At 41.6% G+C, this 13,776-nt stretch overlaps 1 protein-coding gene across 4 annotated transcripts in view; it reads left to right on the top strand.

Annotated features, from left to right (window-relative positions):
* PLEKHA2 (pleckstrin homology domain containing A2) overlaps positions 1-13,776 on the top strand; it is a 142,152-nt gene that overhangs the window by 31,872 nt on the left and 96,504 nt on the right. For all 4 annotated transcript variants that reach the window (XM_030201910.1, XM_030201911.1, XM_030201909.1 and 1 more), the window contains exons 2-3: positions 4,565-4,728; positions 6,768-6,824. In XM_030201910.1, the coding sequence (XP_030057770.1) occupies positions 4,588-4,728; positions 6,768-6,824 (198 nt within the window). In that variant the 5' untranslated portion in view covers positions 4,565-4,587. The remainder of the gene's footprint in view (positions 1-4,564; positions 4,729-6,767; positions 6,825-13,776) is intronic.

Below are 13,776 nucleotides of genomic sequence, written 5' to 3'. Positions count from 1 at the left end.
CCCAATCTGTGTTCTCTTGACATGGCCCAATCTGGGTTCTCCTAACAGTCAAATCCCTCCCCTTCAGGGGTCTATGCCTGGTATTGACCTCCCTTCCCCATCTGCCAGCAGACATACCACTTCACCACTACAGTCACATCACCCCTGCCAGGACCTGTAGCTGTGCCAGCTGTAACAACAGCAAAGAAACCATGGGTCCTCATTGAGCCTCTGTGAGCGCACTGAAAAGAAGTCTCTGCCATGTCCTGCCCCCTCTATGTCAGACTTCCTGTTCCTGTGGGGGTAGGATGCGGCAGAGACTCCCTTTCAGAGCACTCACAGAACCTCAATGATGTCCGCTGGTTCTTTGCTGTTATTACAGCTGGCTCTGCTGCAGCCTTGAAGAATACTGATCTTTGTAATGTGGCTAGAACCAGGACTGGCTCAGCCTGTCTCTTTCATGTTAAGGACCCCAAAACAGGTTTGGGAAGTCCTAGGCATAACTCCATTACCAGTTGTGTCGTCTGTATACAAACAATGGATTTGCATGAAATAAGTCTGTATATACTAAGTCTCAAACTTATGGAAATTTATCTCATGCATATTCACCATGGCTATCCTGAAAACCTGACTGGTTGTGAGGTCCCCAGAGAAGACTGGGACCCTGGACTTGTGGCTTTTGTTCTAAGAACAGAAGCAGTTGTAGCCTTAGCCTTGAACACACTAGCAATTGAAGTACCTTTTTAATACTGACCTTTGAGATGTTTCGGGTTAATTCTGCTGTTTAAAGAGGCGATATGAAGTAAATTGAGCTACAATTTTTTTTAAAAAACATTGATCAGTAATGTACTTGAGCTTGTCCATGTTTTTGATTAATCAGTTTCTCAAATGTATTTTATTTGACATGCACAGTTCTAAAAATTGACACTATCATCCATATGCTGGAACTATTTCCAGCGATTGTCACTAACTGGTGGTACCACATGGTACCCACATCAGACCTGCACTTTGGTTGATGGACTTGTCTTTGACCATGATTAGCGATACAGCTGTGGTTCTCAACCCAGCCTCAGGACACACCTAGCCAGTCAGCTTTTCAGGATACCCACAATGAGTTTGCATGAGACAAATTTGCATGTACTACCTCCATTCTATGCAAATATATCTTGTGCATATTCTTTATGGATATCCTGAAAACCTGAATGGCTAGTTGTGCCCTGAGGACTGGGATGAGAATCCTTGCCTTGCAGCGGTGCTTCTCAATCCAGTCCTTGAGGCATACCTAGTCCCTTCAAGTTTTCAGGATATTCACAACGAGTATGCATGAGATAGATTTATATACCAAGGAGGAACTGCATGCAAATCTATCTTATGCATATTCATTGTGGATAGCCTGAAAAACTGATGAGACTAAGTAAGTGTGCCTCAAGGACTGGATTGAGAAGTACTGTCTTAGAACTATCTCTAGAGATAAACTACCATGCAGCCATGACACCTTCATACAACTTGTGAGGCAACTGCTCAGAGCCATTCATTTTCTCGATGAAAAAGGCATATATCTCCAATTAACTCAAAATAACACAAGGAAAATATTCCAGTTAGTGAAGAAATTTGCCAAACCAAAATCCTTGTCAATCTGTACACTACAGAGTGTCCTTTAGCCAATGATTTTGCCGAACACATCACCTTGAAGATTTGGCAATCTGTACTTCTTTTGATACCATCTCTCATTCTTTGCCTTCTGCAGACCTATCTGAAAAGAACACAATCTGTATTTCTTTACTGACTATGGCCATTTAACCCAGGCCAGTTCTTATCACCCCAGACTGAGTTTAATATGATCTTCACTAGAGAGATGTAGAAGGTCCTTCAGAGAATCAAATTTGTCCTCTAATCTGCTAGATCCCAGGCTCCCCAAATTCCACTGACCTGAGGCAACATCTGGCCCCTGGCTACTCTGTATGATAAACGCCATCCTGATCCAAAACTGTTTGCCTTCTCCACTCAAAAAAGCAGTAATCAAAACCATCTAAAAAAAAACCCAGACTTTGACCCAAAACTGTGGTGATCACTTTTATCTCAAAAGCAATGGAGAAAATGTTCTTTCAACTTCTTGATTTCATTGAAGAGGTTGATTTGCATCCCTCATTCTTACCAATCCAGCTTCAAAAAAGAGTCTGACCTGTTATCAAGATGGCAACTCCCTTCTAATCCTGTTAGATCTGTATACTGTAGACCCTCTACTCCAGCTTCAACATCTAGAAGACATTAGCCTGAAAAGCACAGTATTTAAATGGTGCAAACCATTCTTGACTGACAAATCCTTGTCCATTTCATTAGTCAATAAATCCTCCATTCCAATGTTGCTCACTTGTGGAATGCCACAGGTCTTCATGTTCTTCAGTCCTCTTCTACATCTACATCTATCCTTCCATTCTGTGACCTCACTCAGTACTTCAACATCCAAGGTCACCTCCTTGCAGAAGACACACCCTACTATACATCAAAATATAGACAGACCAATCCAAAGTGGCCTCCCTTATCTCAGCAGTAGCTCAATGGTTTGGCATATAAACTTAAGCTTAATCCATCCAAGCCCAGAATCCTCGGGATGTGCCAACAGAAACAGAATTGACTTCTCTTATTTTCTTATCAGGAACTCCCTTACAACTCAATAAATCAGGCCATAGTTTAGGAGTGCCATCACTTCATGATAGAACCCTAAATCTCAGCCATGGAAGGAGCTCCTTAAGGGGGCCCAGTGCAATGTATTAACTTAGCACCTCCCAAGGCAGATATTTGACCCAGTTAGACTGGGAGTGAGCAATCCTATTTGTAATCTTTTCCTTGTATTTGGATCTTTTGTATTCTAACCTCTTTGCTGTAACAAGTTTTATATGCTTGTGATGTAATATTAAAATTCTCAATAAATATAAAGTTAAGAAAAAAGAGTGGGCATAATCTAGAGCCACCACTGCCATGGAGGTCTTTCTGTCTATCATCCTTACCACTGGGTGTTTTGCTGCAGCCAGCGTCAGAATCCTGTAAGTACAAGCATCCTCAGTCATCTCGCAAGACCTGCCAATCTTGTATGGCTCTGACTGTAGAGAAGGAGGTGGTAGCAGAAGAGAAGCTCTGCTTGCTAACTCCTGCTGACTGGTGATGTTCAGGCAGGGGAATGAAAAAGGAGAATATACTGGTGGGGGGGGGGGGGGGGGGAGTTGATTCCTGCCTATTTGGTGTCCTTTAAGGTCTACTCAGGCTAACTTGCTTGTTGTCCCTAATCCTTCAAGAATTAGGCTAGATCTCACCCAGTGTTCATCCTTTTGCTTCCTGGCCCCTTCGCTCTGGAACACCCTCCTGATTTGCGAACTGAGATTTCTTATCTGAAATTTAAGTCAGGGTTTAAAACCTAGTTATTTACCATTTCCTACCCTGATCTAGCTGTTCCTCTTCCTAATTCCTCTTTCTAATACCTGAACTCAGAATTACTGGATGTGTACCCTCTTTTCTGGTGTGTTCTGATTTCTTTCTTCAGGTGAATTGTAATTGTGTTTTTCCATTAAATTCCTCTTGGATTGAAGTTGTATGTTTCTGTTCAGTTGGTTGTTTTACTGTCTGGTGTATACCTTATTTCTATGGTAAATACACATGTAGTAAAAGCAGTTAGCTTAGTGGGGATTAAAAAAGGTTTGAATAACTTCCTAAAAAAAAGTCCATAAGCCATTATTAAGATGGACATGGGGAAAATCCACTGCTTATTTCTAGGATAAGCAGCATAAAATGTATTGTACTGTTTTGGGATCTTGCCAGGTACTTGTAACTTGGATTGGCCACTGTTGGAAACAGAATGCCGGGCTTGATGGCCCTTCGGTCTGTTCCAGTATGGCAACACTTATGTTCTTATAATGCTAAGATGTTCTTGTTTGAATGGTGGTATATCAAGTAGTGAAATGAATACATGCATAAATGAGATTATTCTAGAGGGTGGGGAGCTTAAAAATATATTTATATCATAGTGGGAACCAATGTGCTTGTTTGTTTAGGGCATGCTATAGAGTTAATCCTGACCTACCCTTAATTTGTCCCTGTGTAGGAACCTGAGTGAAGATCTCACACTAAAATCTCACTGTAGGGGATGGTTCAGGCAGCAAAAGCAGCCATTTGGTTGCACAAGTATAGGGCTTTGGTAACTTCTGAGCTGGATTCATCTGGAATCAAACTGGCGGCAGCAGCCATTTTATGTGGCATCAACAGCAGAGTTGTGGTGGTGTTAGCAGGCCTTGCTCCATTATGGAAAGTAGGGGGCCAAGCTGATCACTGACTGGCTTCCCTGTGACTGCTCCCACCAAAGACAAGATGATACATTCTAACAAAAAGAGACAGACGCGATACGGATGGATGAGTCTGACTAGTTTCCCATACATTCCTGAGACAAGTTATTGAGCAAAATGCTCTGGCCTTATAAAAAGGATTTAAAAAACACAAGAGTTCATAATAAGATAATTCCACCAGACATATCATAGTGGTATTTATTTTTTTGTATATTCAGTAGCATATTTAAGAACAGGTACCTGTCTTTCAGGGTGATGCTAGAAAGAAGCAGGAATGCCTTATTTGGATCGACAGAATCGTATCTGCGGGTTCCTAGATATTGAACAAAATGAGAACAGTGGCAAATTCCTACGGCGATACTTCATCCTGGATACAGAGGCCAGCCGCCTGCTATGGTACATGGATAACCCCCAGGTGAGATGCCACCCCAAGACAGGCTGTGAGGGCCATAGGGACAGTGTTCTCTCTCATCCCTCAGATTTTTTTCTTATCTATCTGAATCTATCTGGCTATAGTTTTTTGGCTGGGATGGGGAGGGGGGAGAATTATGTGTCAGAATTCTAGTTTTCACTGTGTGTGGGTTTCTGTTCAAACTTTTACCCAACCTTCCCTTTTTCTTACCCTACGCCAAAGCAAAGAAAGTAGCCATGTGTGTGAGGCTGGCTTCAAGCTCACGCTCTAAACTGATCTGCTACCTAGAGGCCCCAATGCCTTCTACTGTTAGATTTCACCTTTTCCTGAAGACCTGTACATCACTTTGATAAATCTAGCCAGTAGCTCTTTTTATTCTATTAAAATTTTCTTTGGGTAAAATGTCAACATTTGCTGATGTCTCTAGATGGATGTAGTCTAGGAGGAAGACGTTTCTTCAATATAGACAACAGATTTTGGACATGGGTGCTAAGTTTCAGTTCATATATTCTTGTAAATCCTTGTGTTTTATGAACTGTCTCAGTTACAGTCCTTCCAAGAGGGTAGAGGTGTTCTAGCTCAAGATGCCAATATTCCAAAAGACAAAAAAAAAAAAGATTTCTTTGAAATGAGTTAGATAAGGCTTCTTATTTTCTTCTAAGATTATTTCTTCCTTTAATCTAGCTTTCTCTAGTAGTTGGGTTCTTCAGTCTCTGAAAATGTGGATAGTTGACGATATCTGTGATATATATATATAATATTTAAATTTCTTGGTTACACCCTGATGATTATCACTATTTCTTTCAAATGATTTTTTTTCTTTGATATTATGATTTGGAAATTTAATTTTAAAAATTGTATAGGAGTATCTTCAGGACTATCACATATAATAGGTTACAATCTGTATTTCACACTATGTGATTTGGGAATTCTAGGGTGGATGAGACCTTTAGAAGCCATACAATCAATTTCACTGTATCTGAGCAGAGTTCACTCTACCTAAACCAGGGGTATCAAACTCATTTCAGTGTCAAACCACACTGGAAAAACTGTACTTAAAGCATGCTGATTATGAGGGAATGCATATATTTGCATATTATTTTAATTAATTAAACATAGTCATTTTATGACATTTCTTGTGTGCCAATTAATTTGGCCCTTTTTGAGAGGAAAAGGATCTCAGTGATTGGTTCTGGGAAGGGAGGAAGGGGATAGAGAAAAAGGTAAAGGGAAACAATCTCAAGGATGGGGAGGAGGAGAGGCTTGTAGAGGAGGGAAAATGAACTCTGAAGCAGGAGAGACAGAAGGGTAAGGTATGGAAAGACAAGGTATAGAAGGACAGTAGGAGGCGAATGGGGAGAGGACAGGGAGGTTCATGGAACAATGGAAGGAGAGGGAAAGGGAAGGAGGGGGAGGAGAGCAGGAATAGGGAATGGGAAAGAAGGGATCCTGGATCAGAGAGGAAGATCAAGAGAAGGAAAATGAGGCCAATTACTCATACCCCACAGCATCTCTGATCCCTTCACTCACATCTCTCTGCTCTTCCAATCGCTGCACTTTCCCTACACTCCTGCACCCCTCTGCTTTCCTCACTCACACACTGCAGTAACTCCAACCCCTCAATTACATCCTATGGTGCCTCCAATCCCCTCACCCATGCTGTCCCCACAACTCTCCTCTAATCTCTTCATTTATACCATGCAGCACCCCTAATCCCTTCAGCTACTCTCTTCCCTCCACCTACTTCCCTTCACTTGTTTGCTTCTCTATTCCCTTACTCACAGTCTTACCCTTCCAACCCATTCCTCAAATCCTTCCCCTCTCTCTGATCCCCTCATTCATGTTCCCATCCTACCTGTGCTGTAGTTTTAGCTAGTAATTTCTAGGTGCTGCCATCTTGCCTCCCCGAAAGGTGCAAAGCCTTGATAACTGCCAATCTGATACTTGGATTGTATTTACTAGCAGATAGACAGCGAGCTCTCAGGCTTGTTGAGGAATGAGATATATTACTCAATCTAACCATCTTTTATGCTGTCTTCCAGAATTTGCCCGTTGGAGCAGAAGCAGTTGGGTCTTTGCGACTAACCTATATATCAAAGGTAAATATGAGATCAGGTGGCTAGCAAAGATCTTGTTGGGGAGATGGGGCAAGCATGCACCATGTATAGAGCAAAAAGGAGTGATCAGATTCATGGCTGCCCTGCCTACTTCTTCTTGTCTGAATATGGGGGAACTGTTACAGCCAGAAAAGCACCAGAGCTGTTTGTGAATCTGAAATGATTCTCCTTTAAGGGCAATTTTTATAACTGGGTGTCAACATTTGCGCATGTAAACATATAGAATACCAGCACTTTCGCGGGTAAATGAACACTTATTTATTTATTTATTTATTTATTGCACTTGTATCCCACATTTTCCCACCTATTTGCAGGCTCAATGTGGCTTACAGAGACCTGTTATGGCATTGCCATTCCAGGGTAAAAGATACAATTGGTGTTACAAAAGATCAAGGATAACAAAAAGAAGTAATTAAATAGTTATAAAAAGAAGATATTCGGGGAAGGGTGGAGTGGTGAAGTGTTATAATTAAGCTATGGATTCTCGAGGTAGGCTTTGTTGAAGAGATATGTTTTCAGAGATTTGCGAAAGTTATTTCGTTAGTTGTTTTCAAGCTAGTTGGTAAATAAATAAATACTACTTTATCAATTGTGTAGAACAGAATTTAGAATAATGGAAGAAAGGTTATAAATGGGCATCTGTAATATATATTAAATCAAAACTGTATTGTTTGTCTGGTTAGATTATATTATGTATTTAATATTGTATTTGCGGTGTTCTCCTGTATACTAAATCATGAGTTATACTGTTTTTCATCTTATGTAGCTAGTTTGTGGGTTTGCTGTGCTTTCCTGTAATGACTGGAGTTCTAATGTTTGTTCAACCTGTACATATTGTATTGCTTCTTTTTTATAAATTGTAAACCGTTCTGTCTTGCAGTAGCAATAAGATACGGTATATAAATTGACGTAAATAAAAAAATAAAATAAATAGTGCATTCCACAGCTGCGTGCTCGTATAGGAAAAACTGGTCACATGTGTTAGTTTGTATTTTACTCCTTTGCAGCTGGGGAAGTGTAGATTAAGAAATGTGCGGGCAGATTTTTTAGCATTTCTGGGAGGGAGGTCTACAAGGTCTAGCATGTAGGATGGGGCATCTCCGTAAATAATTTTATGAACAATCGTGCAGATCTTAAACGTGGTACGTTCTTTAAGTGGGAGCCAATGTAGTTTTTTTCTTAGGGGTTTTGCACTTTCATATTTTGTTTTTCCAAATATGAGTCTGGCTGCAGTATTTTGGGCTGTTTGGAGTTTCTTGACAGTCTGTTCTCTGCAGCCAGCATAGAGTGTGTTGCAATAGTCTAGGTGACTTAGTACCATTGACTGTACTAGGTTGCGAAAAATGGATCTTGGGAAGAAAGGTTTTACTCTTTTGAGTTTCCACATGGAGTGGAACATCTTCTTAGTTGTATTCTTCACGTGGCTTTCGAGTGTAAGATTTCGATCAATGGTAACTCCAAGAATTTTCAGAGTGTTTGAGATGGGAAGGGAAACATTTGGTGTGGTTATGGTAGTGAACTTTCTAGCGTTATGTTGTGAGGTGAGTATAAGACATTGTGTTTTTTCTGCTTTGAGTTTTAGCTGAAATGCATCTGCCCAGGAGTGCATAGCACATAAATGCAAGGGGGAGTTTGCATGGGTGGATCATGGGAGGGGCATGGGCAATGCAGTCCCTTACAGAATAAATAAGTTGCATACTTCCTTGCCACATTTCGATGCCTGCAGTTATGCTAGGTCTATGGCTGGTGTAACTGCTGGTGTGTAAATGCAAAGTGTGCTAATGCTGGGATACGTTAGTAATTCTATAACTGAATCTGGGCTTTCACTGTACAGCACCGGGATGCTTAGAAAGAGGCATCCACTTATGGAATTGCCCCCATGGGCGTCAATTCTACAAAGTGCATCAAAAGTTAAGTGCCAAAATGCTGGGTGCTAAGTGTGAATTCTATAATGGGATCTGGGCACTCAAATTCCATTATAGAATACTAGCATAAGATGGCATTTACACGCCAGCCTTTAGGTGCACCCACTTAATGAAGAAACCAAGCTAAAGTTTTTGATACCAATCACTATAAACGGTTAGTTCACTCCTTGTTGTTATCAAGTTTGGATTATTGTAACCTGATTTATTTGGGTTGATCGAAGGCTATGTTAAGGGGACTACAAACGGTACAGAACATGGCTGTTAGATTGATTTTTAGTCTAATTATGATCATGCACTCCCTTTTAATTTTAAACTTCACTGGTTGCCAATTACTGCCAGATTATTATTTAAACTGGCTTGTACTCTCTATAAAGTGTTGCAAGGGCAGATCCCGAAATACATGCTTGCGCGCTTTTCTTTTGTTCCTTTAAATAGAGTTTGAAGATAATTGTTAGGTATTTTTGATGGGCTATTAGCAGTTCAGCGAATGCGTCTATGGAAAGATGTTGCAGGGATGTTTTTTCTATCTCAATTTTACTTGTCATTTAGGATACTTTTGAAAACTTATCTTTTCAGAAAATAAAGAGAATACATTTGGAAATGCTCACAACCTTGAGCATACACCCCCTCTCCCCCTCCACCATGAAGGCTGGTGGGGATGGATGTCATTGGCACGCACTGGTCAGCAGTGTCTTGGCCCCAGATAGGAAGATATTTGGTGACTTTCCTTCAGATCGTTACAATTCAAAGTGGCCCTAGCTTAAAAATTAACATAGACCACTGCACTATTGAATCCTATCAAGTTTAACTAGGATGTCACCCTATAAAGCTGATGATTTCTGTCTAAGCGGGAGGTGGAAGATTTTCTTATGTGATTATGGAAGGGGGGAAAAGTCCTTTTTGATTAGATCTGTGTGTAGAATGACCCCGGGATTTGTCTGCCTATGAGCCAGTAATTGGAATTGGTAACTTGACATGCAGTGTTTATTGGCAAACCTTTTATGCTTTTAGTAATTCCAGTTTGTACTGGAGATGTAGAAACTAGAAGACATTTGAGAGAAAGCATCGGGTACTGACAGAAAGGATCCCCAAATCATCTGCCAGCTTCTTCAGTAAACCTTGAATTACTAAGAACATTGAAGTGTCTATGCTGGGTTGATGCAGTTACTCTTACGATCTCATCTGGATAGCATCACTTACCTCTTCCTGGTGCCAGAGGGGAGATGGGGTACATGCAAAGAGGAATTTATCCTTCTGAGGGAGCAAGGGACACTGAGCAACACTAAAGAAAGCTTGCTCCAAAATGTCCAACATCTGCCAGCTCCACAGCTCTTCATAGTAACATAGTAGATGACGGCAGAAAAAGACCTGCATGGTCCATCCAGTCTGCCCAAGACAAACTCATATGTGTATACCTTACCTTGAATTTGTACCTGTCCTTTTCAGGGCACAGACCATATAAGTCTGCCCAGCAGTATTTCCCGCCTCCCAACCACCAGTCCCGCCTCCCATCACCGGCTCTGGTACAGACCGTATAAGTCTGCCCTCCCCTATCCTCGCCTCCCAACCACCACCCCCTCTTCCCCCCACCTGCTCCGCCACCCAATTTCAGCTAAGCTTCTGAGGATCCAATCCTTCTGCACAGCTCTTCAAATGCACCATTTACCTGCCCTTCAATTTGTCACAGCCACGGCCATGCCCCGCATCCTGGCTCACCTGGAGGCATTGGGGGGTGTCATAGTCAGGTCCCATGGCTCCTCCCAGGATCCCAAGCTTCTTTGGTGCAAAGTGATACCCACGTTCCTGTCTCTGTTGCTCTGGGGTGCCCCGCCAGTCATGTGGGTTCCTCCTTCATGGATGCCAGGAGAGCAGGTCGGTGCCAGTGCCAGTCCCCTAGGTTTGTTGTGTGCAGGGAGTTGGTTTTTAAAGGGCCAGTGAAAGGATACCGAGGAAGACGCCCACTGATGACATCATGGCTGGGGCTCTTAAAAGGGACTTCAGGACTCATCTTCATTTCCTTTGCAATGGGTCATCTAGCCTTGTCCAGGGAGGAGTTGCAACCTTGATCTAGCCTTGTTCCAGTTTATCCTGTTCCAGCTTGGTTCCATTCAGGTCTGGATCTTCTGGACTCCAGATCTCCAGGTACCATCCACTCTCCAGCCTTGACTCTATCAAGCCGTCGCCAAGGGCTTTTCTCAGAGCTACTCTCCGGCCTAGTCTCCATTGAAGCGAGACTCACCTACCGCCACAGGGCCTCTGAGTTAGGAAGGCAGCCTAAACTCAGCTACGGTCCAAGGGCTCATCCACACCGAGCTGTGACACGATTATTGTGAAAAAAAAACCAGAAAGAGTGATGAAAGCTGCATTTCTCTTTAGTCTTTTTGCCCTCTGAATGAAACATGCTTTACTGGAGGATTAACATCATAGCTGCTTGCTTGTGGACCTCTGAGCCAATATCACTTGTCCCAGATTCAAGGACTGGAGGACTTTTTGCAGGAAGGGTAAAATGGAAGAAAGCCACACCCAGAAAATACAAAGTAGAATTCATCATTTTAAATTTACTTCTGATATGTTTAAAGGCACTCTGCAATAGAGTTACCCAGGATGAGCAATTTTCAAAGACATTTCCACAAACTGTACGTAGGTAAAATTCTTTAATTTTACCCACATGCATTTTGAGGGTGGGATTAGGGTGGGGATTGCAACAATTTGTGTGATTTTATATTTGCAAAACTACATGTGTTGTTTTAGTCAGAAAAAGTTCTGTTAGAGAAAGCAGACTGATATGCTTGTGGGTCCTATTTCCTTTAGGCAGTTAAAAGTGAGCAGTTGTGTGTATGTTCATTTGAAAATTAGTGCAGAAGCTGTGGATGAAAAGTAGCCACAGGCTTTACAATAGGGGTGGGCAACAATCTAGTCGGGTTTTCAAGATTTCCACAATGAATATGCATTAGATCTATTTATATACTATGGAAACAGCAAAGAAAAAAAAAAGCACAAAAGGGCCTTCGAGACTGGAACAAACAAGAGATCTTTATTGGGCAGATACAATAGAAGCAGTACATGCAAATTAATCTCATGCATATTTATTGCGGAAATCGTGTAAACGTGACTGGGTTGTGGCCCTCAAGGACCATAGCTGCCCACCCCTGCTTTACAAGAATGCAATTGGTATGAAAATAATTTCTATTCCTGCAATGAATCTCTGCCACATTACCCAGTTCCAGAAGGAGATATAGACCAGTCCTGGATTTCTAAGAACACTATCATCACAGGTCAGGAATCTTGGGATACTGCTAGACTCACTCTGATCCCACAAACTCAAGCAACCTTTAAAAATTGCCTCTATCCTATGCAGCAGCTACAAAATCTCTCTATATATTGATAAGATGAGTCTGAGCACAGTGGTCCATGCCATGATAACATCACGACTAGACTACTGTAATGCCCTGTACACTGGCCTAACCCAAAAGAGTTTGTATTAGGTCCAATTAATTCAGAATGCTACAGCCCAACTGATAGAAGGCTGCAAGCAGCATGACCACATCACACCCTTCTTGCAAAAACTACACTGGCTACCAGTACCTTACAGGGCTAAATTTGTTTGATGTTCATGGTCCTCAGACAAAATGGGCCAGAGTACCGAAAGCATAAGTTAGCCCTTTACACACCTTTGAGACCTCTAAGGTCCCTCTCAAGGTGCTTCACTATCTATACCCTCATCAAAGGAAATTGTACAATGTGATATCCACCAGCATAGCCCCTAGGCTCTGGAACTTACTCCCAGAGGGGCTATGTCTAATTCTAGACTACCTCTACTTCAGGAAGCAGGTAAAAGCCTGGCTCTTTTCCCAAGCCTTTAATACATAGGGTAACTGATTATACACCACCCTGCAACTGGACTTGCTTGCTACACACACTGTAACTCAGACCAGTTCCTTATATCTTGTTTAACTGTACAAAGAATTTGCCTTGAGTTTAGCCACCCATCTATTTATTCCAACTGATTCTGTACCACCTATCTTGTCCTCATCTATATATCTGCACTTGGTACCTCAGCTATATGGTAAGCTGTATAGTAGAAAAGCATTAGTATCATATCTATGTTATTTGAATGTTCTAATGTGTGCTTCTTAGATGTTTCATTAGTATTTTGCTTACATCGTATTATATCTCTGTTATTTGAATTCCAGTGCTGTTAAATGTGTATATTTTTTTATCTTGTTTCATGTTAGTCCTATTATTAGGTTTTAGTTTGCTGTTTTCAAATTTACCTCATTTATTGTATTTATGTTTATAATTGATCATTTTTACTATTGTTATGCTGTTAACAAAATTGTAAGTTTTTGCTGTACACTGCCTTCGGTGAATCTCTTCATAAAGGCAGTTAATAAAGCCCAATAAATAAATGAATAAAATGTGGCACTGATTTCAATGGGTTGAATCAGAGACTACAAATACCACACCGCTTTTGGAAGCAAGTTGATAAGGCAGGACTGTCCACAGTTTTCTTCCTTGAACTGAGCAAATTGAAAGATCTGCTTTTGATTCCCAGATGTTTGCAATAATTTCTGGGTCACTTTTATTACTGCAACTCTAGGATCTGACCCAGACCCACCTGTCTCCTCCCCTCCCCCCCCCCCCCCCCCCCCCCCCAGTGGGCTTTGGTTTATTAAAGGTGGTTTAGGGGCCAAAGGAGAAGAGCACAGTCATTCACAGTTCCTGCTCATTACGAAAATAACTCAATGATGAGTGCAGGCTGGTAGGGGGAGTGGGTTTCCAAATCAAGCAGAGCCTGGCTGCAGGAGGCTCTAAAGGCTCTTTCCCTTCCTCTCCCTCCCCCACTAACTGTTCCTGCTGAATCATTATTTTATTTATACATGAAGTTCAGATGCAGAACGGAAGAGTGGTTTCGGCTTCCACATTTCAGAAATGGCCTCATTTATAAATTATAGGGATTTTTTTTTTGGTCACACTGCCCTCTTGCAGAGTCATAACTACAGACAAGA

The sequence above is a fragment of the Microcaecilia unicolor genome, chromosome 4, assembly GCF_901765095.1.
Source record: "Microcaecilia unicolor chromosome 4, aMicUni1.1, whole genome shotgun sequence".
NCBI classification, from domain to species: domain Eukaryota; kingdom Metazoa; phylum Chordata; class Amphibia; order Gymnophiona; family Siphonopidae; genus Microcaecilia; species Microcaecilia unicolor.
The sequence above is the reverse complement of the archived record's forward strand: the minus strand, read 5'-3'. Positions and strand labels throughout refer to the sequence as shown.